Source organism: Aspergillus ambiguus, assembly GCF_047715705.1.
Source record: "Aspergillus ambiguus strain CBS 117.58 unplaced genomic scaffold BDV59scaffold_15, whole genome shotgun sequence".
Lineage (NCBI taxonomy): Eukaryota > Fungi > Ascomycota > Eurotiomycetes > Eurotiales > Aspergillaceae > Aspergillus > Aspergillus ambiguus.
In genome coordinates this window covers 310,457-334,879 of record NW_027395528.1, presented here as the reverse complement: position 1 = coordinate 334,879, position 24,423 = coordinate 310,457, and the positions used below count along the sequence as shown (strand labels likewise).

At 48.5% G+C, this 24,423-nt stretch overlaps 7 protein-coding genes across 7 annotated transcripts; 4 read left to right on the top strand and 3 right to left on the bottom strand.

Annotated features, from left to right (window-relative positions):
* Nucleotides 1-98: 98 nt before the first annotated feature.
* On the top strand, nt 99-2,064 carry BDV59DRAFT_207821 (uncharacterized protein; the record flags this gene model as incomplete). The annotated part of the gene is made up of 3 exons (XM_073695076.1): nt 99-835; nt 887-1,732; nt 1,791-2,064. 3 exons carry the CDS (start codon nt 99-101, stop codon nt 2,062-2,064), a joined length of 1,857 nt encoding a protein of 618 aa, XP_073548094.1.
* A 123-nt stretch (nt 2,065-2,187) lies between these two features.
* Nucleotides 2,188-4,043, bottom strand: BDV59DRAFT_207820 (cytochrome P450; the record flags this gene model as incomplete). Its single annotated transcript, XM_073695075.1, has 5 exons — nt 2,188-2,504; nt 2,554-2,971; nt 3,027-3,361; nt 3,412-3,594; nt 3,647-4,043. The coding sequence occupies 5 exons, from the start codon at nt 4,041-4,043 to the stop codon at nt 2,188-2,190; spliced, it is 1,650 nt and encodes a 549-aa protein (XP_073548093.1).
* A 1,299-nt stretch (nt 4,044-5,342) lies between these two features.
* BDV59DRAFT_201912 (endo-1,4-beta-xylanase) lies at nt 5,343-6,371 on the top strand (the record flags this gene model as incomplete). Its single annotated transcript, XM_073693918.1, has 1 exon — nt 5,343-6,371. The coding sequence occupies one exon, from the start codon at nt 5,343-5,345 to the stop codon at nt 6,369-6,371; it is 1,029 nt and encodes a 342-aa protein (XP_073548092.1).
* Nucleotides 6,372-8,825: 2,454 nt separating this feature from the next.
* On the top strand, nt 8,826-9,816 carry BDV59DRAFT_193194 (RTA1 domain-containing protein; the record flags this gene model as incomplete). The annotated part of the gene is made up of 3 exons (XM_073692181.1): nt 8,826-9,000; nt 9,050-9,298; nt 9,356-9,816. 3 exons carry the CDS (start codon nt 8,826-8,828, stop codon nt 9,814-9,816), a joined length of 885 nt encoding a protein of 294 aa, XP_073548091.1.
* A 3,503-nt stretch (nt 9,817-13,319) lies between these two features.
* On the bottom strand, nt 13,320-16,901 carry BDV59DRAFT_207818 (ankyrin repeat-containing domain protein; the record flags this gene model as incomplete). Its single annotated transcript, XM_073695074.1, has 4 exons — nt 13,320-16,260; nt 16,315-16,443; nt 16,503-16,726; nt 16,783-16,901. The coding sequence occupies 4 exons, from the start codon at nt 16,899-16,901 to the stop codon at nt 13,502-13,504; spliced, it is 3,231 nt and encodes a 1,076-aa protein (XP_073548090.1). The 3' UTR covers nt 13,320-13,501.
* A 560-nt stretch (nt 16,902-17,461) lies between these two features.
* Nucleotides 17,462-18,175, top strand: BDV59DRAFT_193173 (C2H2-type zinc finger protein; the record flags this gene model as incomplete). The annotated part of the gene is made up of 2 exons (XM_073692177.1): nt 17,462-17,886; nt 17,971-18,175. The coding sequence occupies 2 exons, from the start codon at nt 17,462-17,464 to the stop codon at nt 18,173-18,175; spliced, it is 630 nt and encodes a 209-aa protein (XP_073548089.1).
* Nucleotides 18,176-21,853: 3,678 nt separating this feature from the next.
* BDV59DRAFT_207815 (uncharacterized protein) lies at nt 21,854-23,553 on the bottom strand. Its single transcript, XM_073695073.1, has 2 exons — nt 22,947-23,553; nt 21,854-22,878 (listed from the first exon to the last, which is right to left on the bottom strand). Exons 1-2 carry the CDS (start codon nt 23,346-23,348, stop codon nt 21,904-21,906), a joined length of 1,377 nt encoding a protein of 458 aa, XP_073548088.1. The 5' UTR covers nt 23,349-23,553; the 3' UTR covers nt 21,854-21,903.
* Between the last annotated feature and the right edge of the window lie 870 nt (nt 23,554-24,423).

Genomic DNA, 24,423 nt, shown 5'->3' with positions numbered 1-24,423 from the left:
ACCCTGCCAACAACATCCGCTATTTACTAGGTAGCTTAATTGGTTATCAAAGCCACGCACCTCTATTTTATACCAAACAGGTGGTTTGCGCATTCGTTATGGGCGGCGGACACCCAAGCCTTCCTCAACCCCTTATTGAAGATAATCAAATGACCGCTGCATATACATACCCTTCTGTCTCTAGTGACGAGACCGAGAGCGACATCACTGTAACTTGGTCCCCTGGTGATGGGATCTGCCCATCAACTGCGCAGTTTGATTACTGCTACCAGTCAAAGTTTGATGACTGGAGGCGTGCGTCTTTGACAAACCTTGAAAACTCCAGCACTTTCTACCTAAATGCTTTCTTAAACCTCAAGAAAGTCCCTCCTTTTTTTCAGTTTCCACCAGAAGGCGCCAACATCACAGGGAAATCGGGGTATTTCCTTATTCTGAAATATTCTATGCAGATAAGAACAACACATGACCCGAACTGCGACCACCCGCACAAAATGATTGATTATATGCAATGTCTTGGTTCTCCAGCACCTGCCGCCTACCAGCTAAAAACTGAGACACAGATACAGGCTGCTTTGCCCCCTAGCACCAAGAATTTCCGCTCTGGATATTTCACAAATGTTGTTCTAGCTTGGTCATACATCGTTTCTTGCCGCTGGGTAGAAATATTTCAACAGGCAGGTTGGAAAAGCCAGCTGCTACACGAAAATAATATGCAGATTAAAGACGCTTTCTGGGATATCGTTACGCAAAGCTGCTGGGTCGCACTAGCAAGAAAACGGAAAGCGGATTTCTATTCTCCATGGATGTTGACGAGCAGGGGCACTATAAAAGACCGGTATATCTATCAAATGAGTGAAGATTGTTCTCGTCTGCTAATTACTATAAGAGATAACTTGGTTCCAGTCACACCGAATTCCTCCCTGGCCTTCGACATTCTACTGGAATTCTGCATATCGGAAGGCCTAGAAGGAGAGTTACTTATTGGGCTTATCTCGGTTTTATTTTTGACATCACGGAATGCACCCGCGCCTAAGTTTGCTCCTCCTACCACAATATCAACTACACCCAATATTCCTCCACCGAGACAGAGAATTACGAGTTCTCTCGAGCTTTTCAAATCGATTGACAAATGCATGTTTCTGAGCTCTACACAAGATGCATTAGATTCGTTGGCCTGTAGTGCCTTTTTTGATCCGTCCGTTCCGTGTAATCTTATTGGAGCAGCTTCTTTGGGCATAAGGAAAGCCCTTTCGACTTCGGACGGGATTGACAAGCAGCAACTTCTCAAAGCAGTTGCATATAAAAAGCCATATCTGGCCCCTTTCTGGGCCGCTATTATACGCAACGACCAGGTAACTTCGTTCTTGAATTTTTCTCTTAACAATCTACCTCCTATATGTCTTGTTGTGGCCTTCTGGACAGCGACTACGCAGTCCTTTCTCCAGATAGCGTATAGCTTAGCTAGCCCGGAGAAGGCTGTTGTCTCTAGAGTGAATGAATTTCAGACTTCATACTATTGCCGCCAAGATACATCAGTGCCATGGTCACCGGCACCTCCGTTCGGTACAACGCCCGTTGAAAATCTCAGTCTTGAAGTTCGTGCACATCTTCAACACATACAATACTGGATACTGGATTCCGGTGAAAGGGTCTCAGCGACCAAGCAGCATCAAGTTCGTCAATTTAACGTCCAGAGGATAGATCCTCCTTGCTCTGTAGAATATTCTAATTAGTAAGTGTGAGGTTGATTAACTTAAAAACAATCCCTTGTCTATGCGCTGACAATCAAGCCTCCCTTACGCCGAGCAACAAGCTGCTGACGAACAGTCGGGAGCTGCAACATCTCGCTTGTTCAATTGGCACCGAAGCTATGATGATGGGATCTGGCTTGATGACGGTACCGGAGACATTGAATTTATCCGTCAACTCCAGAATCATCCTTGGATCGACGATCCATTTTTCAAAAGCCAAGGAGACGACCCGGTTGAAGAACGTAAACATTGTGAGATTAGTGCTGACAGCATTTTGCAGTGGGATGACGACGTGGAGAAATTTCGACAGTGAGGAGAACCCGTCCGTTGACGGTTGCAGGAGCTTTTGGTCTCAGGCAAAACAAAATCTCATCATATTTTTTCATAGAACACGTATAGCACTCGGAAGACACCAAAATGCATACAAATTTACAGGCTAGCGTTCAACGTATTCCCTCCGTGAAAAAACCAATGCAAAGGCAGGTGGTCTTAGAACAAAAAAGTCCTTGAACCCCTGTGGACCATCAAATACATCTTCCACTTCCTCTCTGGAGCCGGGCGGAAACCCAAAGTCGAGGTTCTTCACCAGAAAGTACACTAATAGTCGCATCTCCATGTATGCGAGGTTCTTACCCACACATGAGTATTGCCCGAGCAAGAAAGGACTGAATGCGGATCCGTTGCGGATCAACTCAGGCTGGGAGGACCATCGTTCTGGTATGAAACTATCCGGATGATCGAAATATCTCGGGTCTACATAATGGTAAGCACGGGTATGTATAACACATTAGAAGGCACAGACCTCGGTGAAGTGTATAAATTGGGAAGGAGACCACTGTGTCTTCGGGTATCCATCTTCCGGAAATTTTCACACCCCCGGCTGGAGTAACTCGTTGGACACCTCCTGGAACAGCGGGGTACAGCCTCAGGGCCTCATTGATACATCCATGTAGGAAAGGGGCGGCTTTAACCAGTCGTTGGTAGGAGATATCCTCACCAGGTGCAAACAGATTGTCCATCTCTGCTTGTAGCAACGCGAGCTTCTCGGGGTGCTTAGCAAGAAGGTACAGAAGAGCTGCGAGGGTACTAGAAGTGGTGTCGCTACCGGCGATAATTGCTAATTCGGAATCGAACATGAGATCATCGTTGCTAATCTGGAGGTTGCTTCCACCCTCGTCACCGAGAATGTACGAAAACAAGTCCTGTCGCGATTTGCCCATCTGAGATGTCAGTACTGTGTATTAACAGACGAGTAGAACAGCCATCAGCTAATACCTTTTGCCTCGAGCGGACCTGAGCCGCACACCATCTAAGCCATTCCAGGCGTTTTAGGTTGACAAGTGGAAGCTTTTGGAACATCATAAACAGCCAAGGAGCGCTCGAGATGATGCCTATGGCGGTTTGCATCATCTTCAAAAGAGAAAGGGTATATTGATCACCAGCCTCATCTAGCATGTTGAAGGACTTGCCAAATGCCAGATCGCCCATGACATCAAAGCCGAAATAGCTCATCCAGTCTGGTACATTGATCGGCAGTTCTAGTCGCTTTGAGAGCTGAGAGACTAACTTGAGACAGTGCTCGGTAACACGAGGCTGGTATTCGATCAGTGCTGAATTAACTTAGTCCTGAGTTGAGCAGCAAAAAATGAGGTATAAATACCGCGAGCAGTAAATCCCTTATCCCAGATCCTCCGCCGCTGGGAATGGAACGCTTTGTCGCGCGTCATCTGGAGAGATCTCGCGGGATAGTTGATGTCGTAGAATGTCCCCTTCAAGCACCCTGAATGGACACCGTGAATATCGTGCACGGCATCTACATGGCATATAGATATCTCACGAGGCCCTGAACGGGTAAGATTTAACCGGGTAGCTCCCGGATTGTATATTCCACTTACGGATTCGCACAAAATCCCCGTGTTCCAGATGCAATTTGTGAACAATTTTATAAAATCGAAAGTTGGGAATAGTCCTATACAACGACCAGAGTGCACTGACTTGCGCGGGTCGGGGCCCTGGAAAATGGCGTAGTCGGTGAAAATAAACGCGATAGATGGTCATGGACCCGAAAAGCCCACACAGATAGGCGAGGTTCGTTGAGATAAACATGACCAAGCTGCTTACTATAGTCGGAGCACATGCCCTAAAGGTAGAGGCCATGAGAAAGACTTCAGCACCCATGTAAAAGGTAAATAGGGTTGTTATTTTCGACTCCCATTCTCCATGGATAAAAAAAAAGACATGACTGCAAATGCCTGAGAGGGTGGCCAGGATGAGTAAAACTAGGGCTAGCATCGTAAAATATAAAGTAATGCAGGTTATTGAATGGATTTCAAAATATGGGTGGACTTGGGGGTGTGGTAGGGTTTATATGGCCGTAAGCCGCCTGAGAGCTGGACGTTACACAGTAATCAAATCAAACCTAACCTTTGTAGTGTCTCCAGTAATTGTACGTATTTCCTACCATGGTTAATACAGTGCAATCCATGCATACGCTCAGGTCACCAGGAATGCGGAGATACATTGGACGCCTAAAACACTAACTATATTACAACTAGGATCTGAGGACCTGTGAATTGACGCATAAAATGACAGCTTCTGACGACAGAAACGGCAGCCTTTTCTGTAGCTTCCAGCGGCAATCCCACGCTTGACCACCTACGACTCTATACTGCTACACCCACCGAGCCGTGGCTGACCTGGTGTCGGCGCTCAACAGCAACAGGTGCTGCGCGTTTCCAATCACGAGCATCGCATTCAATTAGGCTATCTTTCCATTACTTGGCTTTGATCCTCTGAGCATCTGGTCCTGACATTTCTATTAAACCGTTTCCCACCTTTTAATTTTCCCTTCGTACCTCCTTTTGTAGGTATCGCTGGGGACCATTAAGCGCAGTCTCCGTTGGCACTGTGTAGTTATCGTAGGCCCTCGATGATCCCATCTGCTGCGTAAAATATTGTTTGCTGGTTCATGGATTGCTGCTGGCCCGTAAAGGTCTGCTGGATTGAGTGCTACCTTTGCTTATGTCATGGAGACACAAGAGCTGTTGAAATGCACCCGGCCAAGGATCTATATAGTAGTGGGGCGGGGCAATGGGTGAATTTTAGATGTAAGTTTGCGGTGAGTGCACAATAAACGGGTTGAGCGATCACCCGTGTCACGCGAGTTCACCTATTAAAATGAAAGATGGCCCCATAATACTCTTGTAGTTTAATGCTGGGTCGCAACTAAATTCTCGAATACGTCTAGGGTCAAGAGGTCGTAGCTTTCGGCATGGGTTCTGGCGGTAGTGGAGACTTCAATTTTAACTTCAGGTCTCCGTGACCCATGTTTCGACTGCAAAAGGACGGCCCACGGGCTTTTGAAGCACGAGCCGTACTCGTTTTCGTAAAGATATCAGAACACGTCGTATTGGTAACTTTCTTGTTCCACCTAGGTAGTGGATCCAGCTTCGAAGGGTCCATGAAGTCGGTATACCGCTTTGCCATCGATTAGAGCTTATAAAGTATAAAGTCCTTGACAATAAGACAGCGGTAGCATCTCATTTACCATTTACTATTTGGCAGACAGAGAATATTTTGCCCGACTTCACAATGAAAGCTTTTGGTGCTGCAACTTTTCTTACCGCGCTCCTCGCTGTTGCCAATGGAACCGACGCCTTCACGAGCACCGGAACCACTGCACTGAGGAGAGTCGCGGAAAAGAAGGACATTCTCATCGGGTCCGGGGCTATCAGTCCGAGCTACCTCAACGATTCTCAGTTCGCGTCCGTCCTTGCCGAGCAGTTCAACAGTCTCTCTCCCAACAATGAGATGAAGTGGTCGTTCCTCCATCCGACCGAAGGACACTACAATTGGGACACGATCGACCGCCTTGTTAGCTTCGCGGAGGTTAACAACATGGTAGTTAAGGGACATGGGCTTATCTCGAGCTGCTGTAACCCCGGCTATCTCCTTAATATTACCGACCCTACGGCGTTTAGTGCTGCAATGACGACTCACTTCGAGGCGGTTATGCACCGTTACGGTCGTCGAGTGGATCGGTGGGACGTTGTTACCGAAGCTCTTGAAACTCAGGGCGGCGGGTTACAGAATAATACGTTCTATAAGGTGCTTGGCCCTGGCTATATCGCAGACGCCTTCCGTATCGCCCGCAGAGCAGACCCCGACGCCAAATTGTTTATCAACGAGAATCTGGTCGAGGTCTTTCCCGGGAAGCGTCGGGAACTTTACGATCTAGTCTCTGGGCTCATAGCAAATAATGTCCCGATCGATGGAGTCGCTCTACAGATGCACATTACCGAAGTAGCCCCAATTCCGGGTGTGATCACGGATATGGTCGACTCCTACAGAGCGCTTGGACTGGAAGTTTCGATCGCCGAGATGGATGTTCACACGCTTAACACGACGCTTCAGACGGATATCTATAATGCGGTTATTAGAGAGGCCCTTGATGCTGGAATCACCGATATTAGCTTCTGGGGATTTACAGACAAACATCTTTACACCTGGATAAAGGGTGCGAAACCACTGATGTTCGACGAGCACTATAACCCCAAGGGTGCGTTCTACGCCACCCATACTGCCCTGACAACCTTCATCGATGAGACCTGCAAAGCCTGAGCATTATCAAGCTGTGGGAGATTGCGCTTTACACTGCTGTTGTTATTCCCCAAAAGACCTGAGCTATCTATACGGATGATGGCAGGAAGAAAGTGTTATGATCTCACTAGTGCGTCCCGGGAAAAATTTAATGGCCCAGAACGTCTGATCTAACTGTTACCATTCTCGTGAATCTCTCAATAGCCTTATTAAGCGTGAAGCTTAATCATTTTGTGTATTGTATAGAATTCAACAATTCACTGTTCTATTGTCCAGGGAAAATATTAGTCTAGACTGTACTGAACCCGTCCTGGAAGTCTTGAGCGCGGTTAGCCAAAGTGGAGAAACATCGATCGAAGACCCTGTCCCGAAACTATCTGTATACAAACAGATGGGCTGACTTGGTCATTTCTATCCGAACCTGCCGCTAGATATCATTTCTTTATCCAGGTCTGAAGCCTCGAACAATATTGCTTGCCCCTCTAGAGGGTTAGAGACAGAGTCCAGGGCACTTCAGATCAACGAAGGAGCAATGGAATTGAATTTATTGTTACGGTATATTGGTCAAGTCCCATTCAATTGCTGGGCCGATGTATCTTGAATTATCCTGCAATCAATGTAATTTCTCTCAATATGAAATATTCGCTGAGCGAAATTATCAGGTAGTGTTATTTAGAGTCTTATCAGGTGAATTAACAACACTGTAGTGCTGCTGCTCCTTTAGCAGGGTCAGCAATTGTGATTTTTTTTTCTGGAAAATTACCACAGCATTACCTGGACACCATAACCAGTTGCTATGACGCTAGGGTCTGATCGCTACCTTGCGCTACCCATGATATGTTCTGCTCTCATGAAACAAGACCTTTCTCCGTGCGCAGAGGACACCGATGTTTCTCTGACGTTCCATCATTATATTGTTCTATATCAACCTTAGTTTTCTGAATAGTAGTATACACCTGAAGTGGGTGACGCAGTTATCTGTGTGTGATATGGCTTTCAAAACATCGAGGGCTTGTCCAAAATGCTGGCTATCACAACAGTCTACAGAGCTGGGCTATCCTTTCTCCACTAAAAAGCCGCCCATTAACTATTCAATTGAGAAATACTATAAAACATACCGTTCCGTTGATTCGCTTGTACGAATGGTGGCGGACGGAATAACAGGAGGAACTATCACAGGTTCTGCTGGTAGCTCAAATACTTCCGGAGGCATAGGGGCTAGATTTAAACAGAAGATTGAATAACCACAAAGAGCAGAGCAAATTGAAGAGGAAGATTACAGACTACGGGCCTACTTCTGGTAGTGTGGCATCTTTACACTCTGCCATACTCCAGGCAGCAGCAAGGGAAAAATTGGCTTTTTTTTAGGATGGGACGATATTCCAAGACTTATTATCGGTCCTCCATGACTGTACGAATACGGGCGGGACCTGGGGAGCTTATACGAAAACGAGTAAGCTATCCGATTCGAGAAACCATAGAGATGTCGGATAGATCTTCAGATAAGGACCCACTGTCGGAGCAAGTGACCCATCTGGAAATCTTGACGCTTGCGATCGAATGAGGAAAAAAGCATGGGCCAATGTTTCTATAGTTCCACGTTTCAAAAAGTGATGGCAATCCTAGGAACAAGTAGAAAGTCGACTGATCCTCCCTCGAAATACATCGGCGGAAGTTCTCGTAAAGCTTTAACGGTTATAACTACATCGAGCCTGTCCATTTTAGATAACATCGAATGACAGACAGAAAGACCTCAGCGGCGGTTTCTGAGCCCAAATACAATTGTCTGTGGATCCCTGAAAGGCAGCAAACTATCGTCTTCACCCATACTTTGCGTCCCACAGCTCTCCTCTCGTACAAGTCTATAATTACGAATGCACTTGAAGGGTTCATACGACGACTAGCCCCGAGGCTGTATCTGGTAGAGTGGATAAACAATAGCACACTTTGCTGGACTGGCTGCTAGGTATCTTATTTAGTGCGGCGGCATTACGAATTAGACGTTCATCTTGCAGATTTTCTATTGCGTTGTCGAAAGACGGCCACAAAAGATGCCGTTAATGCCTCAGTTTTGAATTCTCCAGGCGACAACGCAGAGAGACTCTGTACTTCCTGTCATCCTGAAGTAAGACCTGGACCGCCGGTGCGTCGAAGAGAGCTCCCAGGATCGATGCAGCATATGTTTTCTGAAACATCACTCCACAACCAGTGTTTCTTGACGTTTTAGTGGATCTTCTCTATTTTTATTAATTACGAGAGAGTCCTATTTATCGCCACCGAAGGCGGAGTGCCAATCCAACATGCAGCAATATGGTCCAGTTCTGTCGATTTATTTAGGAGGCTTCCACTTTTTTCAGTCGCTCTATACCCCTATTTTTGGCTATCTCCCTCTATATGTATATATCTTTAAGTCTGCCATTACACGTATCTTCTGGAGTTCAATTATCGCCGAGTTCGTTTTCCATTCGCATCAAAATGTTGAGTGTGAGGGATTCCAACGAGGCCGTCTTTGCCTTCTATCGCTACGACCCTAGCATGGCCGGCGCCGTCCTTTTTACCCTGCTTTTTATAGGCACGACTGGCTATCATACTTTTCAGATGCTAAAGTTCCGCACGTGGTTTTTCGTCCCCTTTCTTGTCGGAGGCATATGTTAGTTCACATCTATTGCCCTGGTCTGGAAGCGTGCTGATCTGCCCAGTCGAAGTTATCGGTTATATCGGACGTGCTATATCCAGCAAGCAGAGCCCAAATTGGACGCTGGGGCCCTACATCGTGCAGACACTCTTTCTTTTGTTGGCTCCGGCTCTCCTAGCGGCCTCGATATACATGCTCCTTGGCCGCATTATCCTGGTGCTACAGGCGGAATCCCATGCGTTGTTGAAGAGAAGGTGGTTGACTAAGATCTTCGTGACGGGTGATGTGTTCTCCTTCTTACTACAAGGAGCAGGTATGTGTCTCATAACTAGGACACAAAAGCATCAGATAATATGTTAATATGGTTTAGGTGGTGGCATTCAAAGCAGCGGGAATCTGACAAGTATGAGGACCGGCGAACATATTATCGTGGCTGGCCTCTTTGTTCAAATATTTTTCTTCGGGTTTTTTATCGTGACTTCCACCCATTTCTCCTGGAAGTTGAAAAAGTACCCGATCCCACGCTCCTGCTCCCCAGACATTCCTTGGCGCAGACACTTGAACGTACTTTTTATATCAAGTTTCTTGATTATGGTCCGCTCCATTTTTCGCCTAGCAGAATACCTTCAAGGAAACAACGGATACCTCTTACACCACGAGGTCTACTTATATGTGTTTGATGCATTATTGATGTTCGTCACGATGATCATCTTTAATGTTGTTCATCCGCAAGAAATTGGGCAACTTCTGGGATATGCGTCTAATCATGAATTGACTCGCACGCCAGACGCCTATGCTATCAAGACATACGAAGAGTATCCTCGTGTATGAGAGACTAATCGCCTTCCTCTCACTCCCAGCAGGCCGATCAGGCGATCAAGCCTGTCTTTTCCAGTCCGATGCATTGTCATCGGTTTGTATGCTTTTTTTAGGCTTGTGGCTCAGGCGTCAACCATTTTTGCTTTTACTTTTTGCGGGAGGGGGCGGCGGGGGTTAGAGGAAGGGGAGGTGTGTTCAGTTAAACATGCATTAAGCGTGCTTTTGCTCTTATAATGGAGGCCCTTTTAATATACACAGAATTTTTTTTTTGAGAAAAGCGTGAAGTACAATTTAACCAACCTCACTGGTGGCTCACGCAGGCATTGTGCACCAAGGGATACCCTGAAGTAAAGTAGCAGCATCATTTGAAATCAATCGTATTAATATTTCTAACCAGTCAGATAGAGTACCGGCAAGTTTTACTCCTGCTCATCCCGAGACATGAACCCTGCTCTCATAGTAGAATTTAAACCGTGACTGCGATAAGCTTGACTTCCAGACCTCATCCTCAAATTTTCACCAAGGAAGTCCCTGTCTGTAAGATATGGTCTAAAAAGCCTTCTGTCCTCTACAACTACGCAGCACGCGCATCTTGCATGTTCTTAAAAAGGAACCTAAATATCACTTGAGGCTACTATTTACTTTTTCTGTGGGTATGCTGGCGCATTTTCTATAGTGCGGAGAATGAGTCCGTCATTCCGGAGAACAGCATCTCACTACAGATCTAGTCATCATAGACGATGGGTAGTCTACCGATTGCCCCTGGAGTGGAGGACAGTGAGGGCTGAAGAAGAAGCTATAAGGAGAAACGACTGAGTGTGGAGATTAAGAAACATATTGCAGCGTACGTCCACAGTTGCAGCCTGACGGGGAGCTAGATACGATTCAACCATTATCGATGGCTATCACTCTAATCATATGTTTGTCTGGAATGATTCAAGTTACTCATAGCATTGAGTTTCCTATATATGTCTTTTTGTCGGTAATGTATGAGGAAGATTCAGGTGGTTAGAGTAATTGGCCTTCGGTCTTCTAGAGACTCGATTTTCAGCTTGCACTGGTTCGGGGATCTGTTCTCATACACATATCTTCGACTTGAAGTCTGTATTCAAACAAAATTGCAGGCGTTTCGCCCCTCAATATGCGTTGGCCTGCCCAGTATCCTAGGAATTTAGGCTCTTGGAGCAATGCAGTTAAGATGCTCATTGATGTCCGCGTACATTGCTCATTTGTGATTAGGCAATTGTACGATGTGATGCCTCCGCACGGTAACCTTGAGCAAGTTTCAGCGTTAGGTAAAGAGCCTGTAAAATGACAAGGCAGGGAGGGATGTTATCGTCGTGGCTAATTCCAAAAGCCAGAAGACTGCTCAAGAGGTAGCAATCTTCACCGGCCATATCAAAAGCCGGTCCAATTCAGCGTCGCGTAAACTAGAGACAGATTTCTGGATCCTCAGGATCTCCTCCTTGAAAGCGCCTAAGTACCAGCGCTCTACTAGTGCGTTAATGACATAAAAATGAGCCAAGATGGTCAGAGAAATTCCCCAGCTCAGACCTATTGCTTCGTCGATCTCTAGTAAGCAGACAAAGACATCAGGAACCAAACTTGGCCAACTCAGCACTGCAGCCTCTTCCAGCTTGTACTGAATTCCAGCATCATCTGGAACTCCCAGCTCGCTGACCGTACATTGGAGCACAGAGATAATGCGCGAATAGACACTTTCTAGGACATCTATTGTGGCACTTAATGGTCCATCAACAGCCCCCGCCCGTGTGTTTGGAGGGGAGACGGACGTTAAGTGAAGCTCATTGCTGCCGGTAAACTGACGGTTGGTGTGGAAGGCTCTCAAATTTTCGACCGCTTGCAAAGCCCCCTGGGAGAATACCTGCAAGCGAAGAGAACAGTGACTGAGCTTAGAAAAGGATGAGTCAAAGGAAGGACTTTCCAGTACTCATCGCCATGGAAATAAAGAACCAGTGGCCGCAGGCAGCTGGCCTTTAAGGCAGGCCATTGATCATGGATCACGGTCGACACCCCCCGGATTAGGTGCACCCAGCTTACCTGGGGCCGGTTAATTGGCGCGGGAGTCCGCTTATTTAGAGCCGGATCAGTAGTCAAACAGGCCGAATTTAGCTCGGCCACTTGAAGGGATGCATAGACGAAGGCGACGAGGAGTAGAGAGCCTGCGTAAACAGCATCGGCATTCGAGTTGGACAAATTCGCTACCTTCTTTCTAAAGCCCTCCAGCCCTTTCTGATAGTGATCTATTATGGACTGCAAATCTACCGTATCCGAGCCGTAGTCTTCACTAGGCTTTTTCCTCAGTCGATGGGTGATCAAATGGATGCCGCCCAAGGCGATAAGTAGGTGCATGAGATAATGGTGTTTACCGGCGAGGCGCGGAATCACCTGCCGCCAGACCACGCTACGTTTTGGGTGTAGAGACATCTCCTGGGAGGTATGCAGGTGGAAGAATTGCAGCGACAGGAGAGCATTCATATCCAGGTTAACGTTTGCTTGCGCGGAAACACCGGCCCACCGCGACGTAGGCGTCTCCCATGACTCTAGGTAAGATTGGGAGGGAGGGGGACTGCCGCCGCTCCGGGAGCGTGGCGAATCTCGTCGCTCCCGAGAGGAGCTGAGCGGGTTGAGTGAAGTTGTCGGTGGATCAGGGACGACGCATGGCTCGCCGCGCGAAGAGCAGGAGCCACAGACAGGCCGAGCCTCATCGCACTGTACGACATGCGAACCAACAGTGGATCAGCCGAATAGAAAGGCAAGCGGGAAACGGCAATTCGGGGGAAGCAGATCAGAACGATAGACTTGCTTTGACCCGTCGCGACTTGCACGAGAAACATCCTAGGCGAGATTTGTGGTGACGTGCGCGGTGTCTTCTCCTTGCACGTTGACCATTATGAGCTGCCTCCACAGCTTTATATGAGTCACTGTTCATGGATAAGCCCAGCATGACCACATGAATGTACCGGGACAATATAACCATGTGGTTGTCGTCAGGGAGATCGGACAAAACGAGAGACAAGGTGGTACCAGTTGCCTAATCCGGCCAAGGCGACCTACGGCGGACTGCGAGAGCCAATGGCGCCGTTCATAGTTAGGTATGTACTTCGCAGAAACTGCATCAGCGCCTCTACCCTGCAGCCCCAGATAGTTCGTTTTAGTATCAGAGTCGGATAGTCGACATTAAATAGGACCATCGTCGCTAGCATAAGAACTCTATCAGTTATATAGAGGAACGCCTTGTGCCGCAGCAGATAGCCGTTGTTGCCTATCTAATATTACATACTCGATGAGCCGTACCTCTGGTCGAATTAAAATAAGCTTAGCTATATAGAGAATTTACAGGTATTTATACCAGGTAATATCTAATTCTACTCTTTACTCTGCAGAATACTCAATTAGATTATAATAAAAGATCGAACAGGCCACAACTAAACTTCATGATATTCGGGAGGGACATAGATTGTCAATATCGTAATTAGAAAGACAAGATGTATCTCGTGTCGAAGTCGGAAATGCAGCAAATATCAAGGTGGGCAGTGCCTCTATCCAGGGTCTGCAGGCACATGAAACAAGCAACTTCTATCACTCTGGGCTATTGAGAATAGAAACATGGCATCGAAAGTAATACCAGAAAATATAGTAATGGAAGTCGTCGCGTCATGATAGTCGGCCAAGTTCAATTGCCAGTCTCTTCCACCAGATCCTTGAACGATTTCAAAAGCTTCGAGACAGCAATATGCCCGTTCTTCTCAGCCAGTTCCACAGCGCGTCGATATTGATGTTCACCATCATCGCCTACCAGCAATGCTCCTTCATCGAGAAGTAGTCGAACCATGTCTATTCGACCGTGCTCTGCCGCTCCCTCCAAGGCTGTTCTGCCATTGCGCCTTGCAGGGGCTGCATTAACATCCGCGTCTAGGTCGATGAGCCTGCGAGCAATTCCCAGGTAGCCTTGAATGGCAGCAACCTGCAATGCGGTTGCTCCACCATCATATGATGGTGCACTGTTGACATTGGCCCCATGGTTAAGAAGTAAGTTAATCAATTCCATGCTTCCGTTGCTCACCGCATGTTGTAAAGCCGTGCGTCGGCCCGCGCCTTCACCTAGGTAGTCAATGTTGATATGCGGGGTTTTAACCAATCGATGAACTATAGAGACCAGCTGGTTCTTAACTGCAGCTTGCAGAGGTGTGAGGACCTCATTCCATCCTAACATTTTCTCGTCATATTCATCAACCGTGTCGGGGTAGTGAATCATGACCTCTTGATCCGTATCCACCGCCAGTTCCAGGATATCATCTATCAGCTCAGTATGGTGAAAAATAATTGCAATTGTCAATGCACGGCCGATAAGTCGTTTGTTCCAGATATGATATTCCAAAAGAACTCGAAAAGTAGACCTGTCACCCTTTGTTGCCGCTATTTCAAGAACCGATTGCGGGTCTTCGGGCTCAAAGTCTAGGCCGTCATACTGGTACCATCCCCCGTCGAAAAATTGAGGTGTCCCTGTTGGGTCTGCACCTGCCTCGAGTATGAGTCGTAGGGCTTCTTGTTGTTCCGTTACGATTGCACATGCAATCGCAGTAGGAGCAAGCCCAAGGAAACCAGTCAAGAGGCGACGCAGCAGATTAATGTCACCCCAATCCACCGCTGCAGCAAGGTCACAATCCATCACCTTAGCACCACGCGCAATTATAATCTCCACGAAGGCAAGGTTTCTTGCTTCGATTGCGGCCACCAACGGCGATTCTGGAGGTCTTCCGAAATTTCGGGTGTCACGCTCAGTGGAATGTCCATTGACATCAATATTATGTATGAGCAGCCACTGTGCCAAATCAGGCTTCCGAGCAAAAATTGCACGCGCCAAGATTTTTCCTCCACATGCTGCAAGAATATCTTGCAGTATTCCCCTTTCTTGGAGATACATTGCAGTTTCCAAGTTTCCGATTTGTCGCAACTGTGACCCGATTAATATAGCCCCGGCAGACTCCAGCATGTGAATAAGCATTGGATCTCCCTTTTCAATGGCTGCTGCAAGCACTGTTCCGGGAGCATCACTGTAGACTTCATTTAACGGTGCCCCTCCTTGGACTAACGCATTAATAATGTCGTAATAACCGTTCTGGACAGCAAGGAGGAGAGCTGAAGATTTCTGCTGCTTATGTGAGTGAGGCACGAGGGCCCCAGCGCCATATTCTATCAGGAGTCTGCTCATGTGCACATCTCTTCGCTTGAGAGAACGTTCAAGAAGAGATAGTTCCCAACCCTCGTCGGCAATTTGAATATCAACACCCGCTTGAAGTAAAAGCCGGGTGATACTCGTATTACCAGCCTCAACAGCTAGGGTAAGGGGTGAGACATAAGGCAGCCCATCCGGTCTGGGATCGACATTTACACAAGTCTGGAGCATCATCTGAATAATCTCCAAGTTCCCTTTTCGGACTGCAAGCCCCAGGACTGTGGTCACACCGAAGTCCTGGTCAAATTCAATGTCCAACAATGCATTTATATCTGCCCCTCTAGCAAGAAGAAGGTTGATCATCGAGAGATTTCGATGCGATACTGCCTGTGCCAAGGCGCTGGGGTCCTGCCATCCGCTTCGCACATTCACGTCGGCAACTCGATCTAGAATCTCGCTGAAGAGGTCCACATTGTGCTGCCCTGCGGCCACTGAGAGACAAGATGGCGTAACAGTTGCATTATGGGACAGGAATAACCTGGACGCCTCATAATTACGGCTTTCAATTGCATAATAAAGGGGGGGAAAGCCGTTGTATGATAAGTTGATATCGGCCCCGTGAGATAGGAAGAGTTCGACCAGCTCGATCGCACAATCATCAGCTTCCATAGCCGCAATTTGTAAACACGTAAGAGGTCCACAGTGGTAGTGAACTGCATCGACCCGGCTATCGGGGTTCATTCCAGCCCCCAACATCATTCTCACAGTGTCCAGATCACGGAGCCGCACTGCACTAGCAAACAGTTTCTCTGCTATGGCCTCTGCGGTTGGTTCTCTGGTTGATAGCAAGACCTTGATGTGCTTCATATCCTTCCAGCCAGACATGCGGAACAATTTCATCACATTCAAGTCATGAGAATCCATACTCTCTACGGATTTGCCAGCCGGACCATTGGAGATGAAGTTATTGGACAAAAGGAATAGTTCCAGGTTAAGACTCTCCGATGTCGTTCGTGGAGTGCTGCATAACCTTGTGGCGAGGGTCCTGTGCTGGCCACTGAACTCTTCAGGCATCAGAATACTAAGCCCAGCCACTATGCGGGAAAGGCTGTTGATATTGGGTGGATGGGACAGCGTCTTCCAAGGAACGATCGAGCCCAGTCGTTGCATCACCTCTCGGTTTACGTTGTTGATCAAAGCATCAGGTGATTGCGGCGATGTCACAGTCAGGGCGGAGGGTAGCGACGACAGATCATCTAAAACAGTTAAGGCCAGACCTGACCGGAGTGGACATACACCAGGGCTCATACTATTTATTTGTTCAGGCTTCAGCAACTTGGAGAATCGCAACCACGGAAGGGACTGGTTCCAGACAAGCTGCATACCCGGCGTTGCAGGGGTGCAAACAACAATCCCTTCTGGGGTGTCTGGGGAGGGAGCTAAGATGTTGTTAGCTGGGCCATCCATTCGTGTAAGATATGGTAGCCGCTAAACGCACCATCCGGGAGGTTATCCACAGTCGAAACAAAAGTTTTACCGTACCGTGACTTCTTCACCTTGCTGGGGGGGTATTGAACCCCGTTGATATACACCTCACTCTCTTTCTGGTGTTCCCTCTTTCTCTTGTCGATTCGCCGCCCGATGAATTTGCCCTCCGACGGAGTCAAGGGGTGATTTTTTCGCAGGCCCCATCTCCTGAAGTGCTTTTCGTACTGTGACTTCCTATTTACATGAGTTTCTCTGTGCCGATAAGTGCATCTCGGAAGGACTGCACGTACCTTTCCTCGAATCCGTACTTAGATTTCATATATTCCATGACTTGGGCTAAATTGTGGCCTTCATGGATATAGAGGCGCTCCAGTTCGGGGCGGTAGGGTTCCCAGACGGCGTCCGCCATGGTTGGAGATCTTGGTCTTCTGCATCATGACCAATGAAAAAAAAAACTTTTTCTCTAATGGAAGTCAGCCTGGTACTTATAGGGGGAATGTTTACTTAGGGCGAGGCACACTGCAGCCGGAGCTACAAAAGCAACAAAGTACGACAGGGCAGTGGCCTGGAGAACTAAGGCGTTGGCTGGGGGAAGATACTAGCTACCTGCCCGGTCCCTTCACATCTATTGGCAGTTTCCAAAATCTCGATGCGCCTCTTCCGCCCAGCCAGGGGAACTTACAGGGATACATGAAAATGTGCGACTTTTAGCGTCTTGCCTTGATATTAACGCCGGGGATTGGACCAGTCCATAATCTTGGGTCTATCTGTCCTGCACAATCCAATCCATGATGCATCAAGATGCCTTGAGTGCCAGCACGAGCTAATCTATACAGAAATACACGAAGCCCTTTCACCAGGTGCTTCTCGAGTATAAAAAGGTCTCTATTCTAATGCTTTCCGGAGGCATCCAAGTCTCAAAGCAATAATCCTGATTCACTTCTTTGCCTTTACCCATCCCAGTTCACCATGGAGTGGCCGACCAGCTCTTTCCAGCCCTCCAGAGAGGACCCTCATCCCGACAGCCTTTGCGCCCATCCTTTTCTCTTTCCCCGGTCCCCAGCAGTTCCAGAATCCCAGCCAGCCTCCTCTATCCCTGCAAATCATGCAAACTGGGCATTCACCTCGGTTGCTGGATTTTCCCGTAGTATTGAGCCTCATGGTTGGACAGTCAATTCGACGGGTCTTTCTGGCGGCAGGAACATTCTGTCACAAGGGGGCGTAGCGCTGACCGCGCAGGCCTATGACGAAATCCCTGTCGACTCTCCTGATGCGTTATACGCCTCCAGTGGCCAGCCTCGACCGGACCGGATGAGTCCCGACGCAAACACGAACTCAGCCTTGATTGCACCCAATAGCGGTACGAGCAATCAGCGGAACAAGGCTCCGGAAAGGTATGTGGCTCGCTTATTCTGTTGTCCCTGGGCGATGGTATCGACATGGCAAATTAACGGTAGAATTCCTTTTGCCCCATGTAGTGCCCATAGGCCCCCAGTCTTTGAGTGCAAATGGCAAGGCTGTCCCAGCTCCACACGTTTCAGCAGTAAAGGGGATCTTGTCCGCCATATTAAATCGATTCACGTTGCCCCTGATGCGTATTCCTGTCAAAACTGTGGCAAATTCTTTGGTAGGAAGGATCACCTCCGTGACCACCAGAGACGTCGTCATCGTGGCTTGGTTTGAGACTCTCTTCACTTTTCTGCGTTCAGTGCTGCTATATTTTCATATTGAGTTTTGCCGTGCTCCAGAATATTCTTCCCCGCTTCTTTGACAATTCCTATTTTGGGCCTTATCAGCTGCTTTCGCTAGTCCTTGTCTCTTTATTTTTATGTACGCAGTTGATAATAAAAGGTTTCCGAGCCACGGCAACTAGCTAAGTCTCTAAAAAGGGGAAACCCCATAGGACATCGTGTTTAAATGAACGAGAGTATGCCGACGTACCAGCCCTATGTATATTAGAAAGGATTCCTTCAATCACCGGTTATCCACGTGGGCATTCAAGCCAGCCATCCTGTCCAACAATTTAGTTTTGTAAAAGGACAATGGTACTGTCTTGTAAATTATTGGGGACAACTATATTTTGATCAGCCCCGATAGTGCCTCCATCCAAAATAACCAGCAACTCCAAGCGTCGAGACAGCAAGTGTTCCTAGCTTAATCATAGCAGCCCTTGCCCATGGCTCCAAAACATTGACTCGTAGCTCTTCGAACATCTTTTGATTGTTAGGAGGAGGATAGTCTTCCTTAGGGATTGGGACGCCCAAAAACGGACATATTTGCTCCCAACCCAGACCATCTTCTAACTTGACTACGAGGGTCCTGTCCTCTGGGAGGACTTGCTTCACTGCTTGAATACTTAATCCTGAATGTTAGTACCATACATTACCTAAACAAAGGGCGGCACCACTCACTACTCGACGTAATTCCTGCGGAGATTAGCTTCATTGTCGGGGTCACCCGTGTTGGTAATATCAGAAAGGACCCAGTATACCAACTGGTTCAGGCGGAAAAAGGCTCTGAGATCTTTATGAAAATATTTCAGAATACTAATCGGAAACTTAGAGGCTATCTTAACATTCTCCCCCGCAGTATTATTGACTGATCTCACCCATGCGTCCGGGTCGCGTTCGGTTAGAATAAATTTGATGTCCGGATCTGTAGCGTATTGTGCAAAGACTCTCGTTCCGAGGTAAGAGGGAACCTCTATCAGATACTTGCAGCCATCTTATTATTATCCGTGCCATGTAAATCAGACATTAGACCCACGGCGCAACTCACATTATAATTGGCCAACCACTTGTCAATGTCTTCTCGATCGTAGCGTTTGATACCTGATAGGCGATTATTACTCGCGATAACCGTCTCTGACATTATTCTCATGTGAGAGGCGCCACAATTCATAACCATTTCTGCGAAGTGGTAGGGGTGGTAGCCTAAGGCTTTAACGGCGAAATAGAGACTTAGGGTCCCTGTTCTGTGATACTGTGAATGGATGAATAAACACCAGGAGGGAGGGATGCATAATACTAACCTGCTACAACTGGCAATAATAAGTTTCTTCTTCCTCCTATCCTCTGGTTCAGGCAGTTTGTCGATTTCGCGTGACATTATGGAAGGATATGTGAGTTACTGTGCCTAGTTTACAGCCGAAGATTCACGAAAACGATCCTTTAAGTGACTGACAGACCAGTACTTATAATTTAGCGACCAAAGGTGCCACGCGCCATAAGGCTAACCTAGGATGGGGTGCCTTAATCGACTTAGCTATACTACTAGCGGTTAGATTCTCTCGCCAGCTTACTATTTGAGTTCGTAGTGCCTGAGCTAGAAATCGTTAAGGTCTGATGAGAAGTTTCACTGACTTAGCGCAAGACTGCATATGACATAAGTTCAATTAATCGAATAGTAATGGACAAGACTGCTGATCCTGGACTTCCCTAAGCTCGGTTGACATTTCTTGACAAATCACGCACAATGTCAATAATAAAGGTATCTATTTCCTATGACATTATCTCTAACTATGTCGTATAACTAGATGTAAGTAGAAGTATTCCTGCCGCCAATGGACTTTTATTGGTGAGCCTTTTACGGCGGAGACTTCGTACCCTCTGACCTTAAAGCGTCTATCACTGAACATATCGCCGACAGTTGTGAATGATGCGCTTTTATATCAAGTTCTACTGGCAGAGTAAAAAAAGAACTGAGACGGGACTTCAGAAATGTAGTAGTTGAGTTTCTAGAGGATAAAGTCGGTCGGTCCTCTCGCTAGTGTTGAAGCTACCTCCCATCTATACTCAGCTGGGGAACTGGTAGAGAGCATTGAAAGACTCTAGCCTGCAGATTGTCGCCCCTGCTAAAGCTCCTAATGCTCCCACAAGCAAATAAGACAAACGGATATTCATGTAGTCTCTGGGACATTATACCTGCGTACGGTGTCTACCCTTCGAAACAGTGTCACCTTTTAGGGAAAATGCACGGATGGGTATGGAGTCTCTCAACCCACGATGAATGTCACCTTCTCCGAAAATGATCGGGCGGCATCCCACAAGATGATGCAGGACTTGGAGGATGTCGCCTCCACCCTGGGCATTTACCCCCGGGGCTCGAAGCCGTAGTTCCTTACCCCTGGTCTGGCTTTGCACGTGTGTGGTGCTACGAAGATAGGCAACAACCGTGATACCTCTTACTGAAACAAAAAGTCTCGGGTGTGGGGGTTTAGAGCTCTCTTCTTGAGTGGATTGAACGTTATTCCTGGATAGAACACGTCAAACCCTACGTTGACCGCAATGTGTTTTGCGATCAAAAGCGCAGAGAAGATCAGGCAGGCCCTCAAGGAAGAGCACCGTCGTTGGCCGGGTCAAGAGCAGGGATTTGATGACAGCGATGACGGTAGTGATAATGGCCGCGACGTTGGCAGCGTTGGCAGCGAGAGCGAAGAAAGTGGTTTTGTTGGATCTACTCAAAGTGACAGTGATTAAGAATACTAGATTGAAAGGTAAAACGTAGTCGCTATAAGATAAAATGCGGAGGTGTCAGGACGAAATAAGAATGAGATGGATTCATATCGTAGCATGTTTTGCTCCTCTACATAACATCTCGGTGAGATAATGGTATTTTCTCCGCCAGCACGGAAAACATTTCCGACAGGACATCTGCCTTCCGCTTCAACATCAAAGAAGCCCCAGCACGGTTTGCAGACTGATGGCGTCGATTGAGATCATATTCTCATGTAGTCCCTGGGAATATCCCGCCAGATACCTGATGTAGTAACCCGACGTCACCAGGACCAACTCTCCGCAGATCTCTTGGGTCGCCACCAGTCACAACAGTGCTGAACCGTGGTGAGACGGCTTTCCCAAGTCCGGCCTTGAAAGCAAATTATTGAGCACTGTCCAGTAAACGCGCGGCAAAATGACACAGAAGGGCCTGAACTCATATTGCCGCTCCGTCAGCCAATAACCAGACACAGGCTCAGGAATGTCAGACGATAGTGACGTGAGCTTCGGCTTGCGTTTCCCCATCAGAGCAGGGCAAACCATGGTACTGGGACAGCAGGAATGAACGATGGAGAAGTATTAGCGATAGAGTTGGGAGGGGAGACATTCCGGGCAATCCATTTAAGTTTCCCAAGAATCCTGGGACTGGAATGGGTCTTGTGTCACCATGCACCTGGGGCCATGCATGCGCTAAAAACAGTGGCAAACGGCCTGTGAGAACGCCCGTGCTCTGAGGTATGCATATCTGGAATGTCACTCCATGCCAGCTCAACTTGGGATTGGGCGTATAGGCCAGGTTTCATCCACCTGGCATCTATCATGGAATCCCGGGGGAAGATCTCTCATACTGGCTGGCACGCAGGGTGTCTGTCTCTGTTGAGACAAGAATTGCCCATATCCAGAGGGTAATTCTTCTCAACGGCCTCGTTTCCTGTGCCCTTCTGACGAAACGGTTGCCCGTCGCTTTTGTCCCGAACTCGTCGACTGTGTCTCAGCCTGACGGATCAACGAACTGAGCTTGAGGATGTAAGCCTTCGGCGCTCGATTCACCTCGTTCCTGCGGAGAATCGCCTGCAGCCTCCCCAGGAATTGGTGCAGATCCGATCCCCCTAGACAGTCAAGAGCGTCGAGAATGAAAAACTCCCCCGTCTCATCGGCCGTCCCGACCAGCTCATGGTACAGGTTGCGTTGATCCTCGTCCTCTCCCTGAAAAGAGACCCCCCCCCATTGGTTCCCATCCAGCGCGTCCTTGTTGCGATTGCACACGTCTTCGAGCAGGGTAATCAGCGCCTTCGCCGCGCCCTCCATACCGTGCGGCGCGCGCGCAACGATGTTCTGTTGGATCCGACTCACATTTCGCTGCAGCTCGCCGAGCACCCTCCGGACGTCCATCGGGGCTTCCTCCACACGCTGTCCTGTCTGGCAGTACCGATCGAAATCCGCCAGCAGCCGCCGCGTCCTCTCCTGCACCTTGTCGAAATAGATTGCCGCCCGCGCCCCGGGGGGCATTGCCTTGCACAGACTCGAGTAGACGGCATCGTCGTGGACGGCGAGTCGGAACATGGTGGCTTCGAAATCGCCCTGCACCACACACTGCTCAGGGGTGCGCGGCTGGCTCCCGTCCTCCACGAGGTCGAGACGGAACTCCTCGGGGAGCACCGCCGCGCTGTAGGCCGACATGATGTCTCGCACGTTCTGGGGGCGGCTCATGCCCCCCTCCGCTTCGGAGCGGGCATACTGCCAGTTCAACTGGTCGGCCACCGTCTCCAAGTTACCTTCGAGGAGGCCTTCGATGTGCACCAAGCCGAGCGACCGGCCATCGCTGGACAGGGCCACTTCTGAGGGGGGTTGTTGAGGGTCAAGACAGCCGTGCAGCTGGTCGAGGAGCCACTGAGACAAAAAATCAGCACACGCCGTCGTCTGTGGTCGGGAGTGGGGGGAAAACCAGCGGGACTCACAAAAATGTGGTGACAGGCCACTTCGGGCCGGCTCGTAAACGTAGAACAGGTGCAGGTGTAGGCATTCGGATCGAGGTGAACGCGAGGACGCTCAAGAAGCTGGAAGTCGTAGCCCGTCTCTGTTGTGGTGCAACTGATCACCTCGAACTCGCTGGTCAACCCGACAAGGGCTCTGGCCTCGCTGTCGGGATCCAGGCCAGCGAGGTCATAGGAAATGCCCGAATTCCCTTGGATGACCAGGGACTGACGGGAGTCACCTTCTTCGGGCTCATTGTCGTCGCTGGCTGTGTCCATGAAGCCACTTCCGCCGTGTGTGTGGGGTGTTCCCTCGGCTTGGGATGGCGTTTGGGGCGTCCCTTCGGCTATAGAGAGCTTGCGAAACTGTCTTGTAGGGGCAGACATGGGGGGAGGAGGTTATATGGACGAGGAACCGCGAGCCTAGGGTTTCCAGAAACCTGCGTAGTCGAAGTAGAAAATGGTTGTGCAACTCCCAATCCGGTATGTATAGAGTTTTGCCGTGATCAACGGGTGGAAGCGGGTACTCTGGCCCAGGCTGGGCCCGACTCACCGGATTCCACCCAATAATGGGCTCAAAGGAACATCTTCACGTCGAATTACAAGATTTCTGCCCGGAGTCTCATCGTCAGTGGCCTTAGAGGAGGTGCCGCATGACGAAAGCAGCCGTCTCGAGGCTTCACCCACACCTGAGGATGCAATTTCAAGGTGACCTGGTGTTCTTCCACAGTCCGCTGTCGTATTGGAGCCAATACTATGTAGCTATATCGCTCTGGATTGGGTCAGAAGAGCAAGGAGATGCAGGCACAGGCAGATAAGCCATGAAAAGCGAGTCTATGGCACATAACCCGAGTGTTGCTTCTAGGGGCGACGGGGGTAAAAGGGAATGGATGGCCGAAGTTTATCCATCTCACTAAAACGCCTGGAAATCCTCCGCAGGAGCGCTCTGTGCATTGGATCATAGCCAATTATACCGCTCAAGCGAGTGGACAGGATTCAGACAAACATGTCCCGAACTCCAAATGCTTAGGAGTGTGGATGTAGGAGAGAGGCAACGAAAGCAGTGTTACGGATGCGTACTTTCGGCTTTACCCTGTTAGAGAACGCGGTTGAACCGGCAAGGCATGGACGGGAGGCGCCCGTTCGCTGAGCTGTTGGCACAGGAGTTGCCGCTACCACGAGACATGTCCATTTGGTTTGACCCTAGGTCCTATGGCGGGATGTATCCTATCGTGTTTGCCGTAAGATGAGTCGAGTGGCAACGGCAGGAAATACGAAAATGGCATAGAGGGCTTCGTATCGGTTGCAACCGGTAGGCCATGGGTTAAGCTCTCTCGCCCTTCTGGGATCTTTAAGAGTCCTGAGCCTAGCAAAGAGAAGGACAAATAGTATTTTTCACTAGTTTCTCTCTGTGCTGTGTTCAGAATTGGCCATATTCTGGCTAGTAGTCCAGCAAGGAGAA

Excerpts from the sequence above, each read along its gene's own strand:
- BDV59DRAFT_207815 (XM_073695073.1), bottom strand. The coding sequence starts at position 23,348 with ATGTCTGCCCCTACAAGACAGTTTCGCAAGCTCTCTATAGCCGAAGGG. Across the intron at positions 22,879-22,946 it reads TGGCCTGTCACCACATTTTT|TGGCTCCTCGACCAGCTGCA; the intron begins GTGAGTCCCGCT and ends TTTTTGTCTCAG.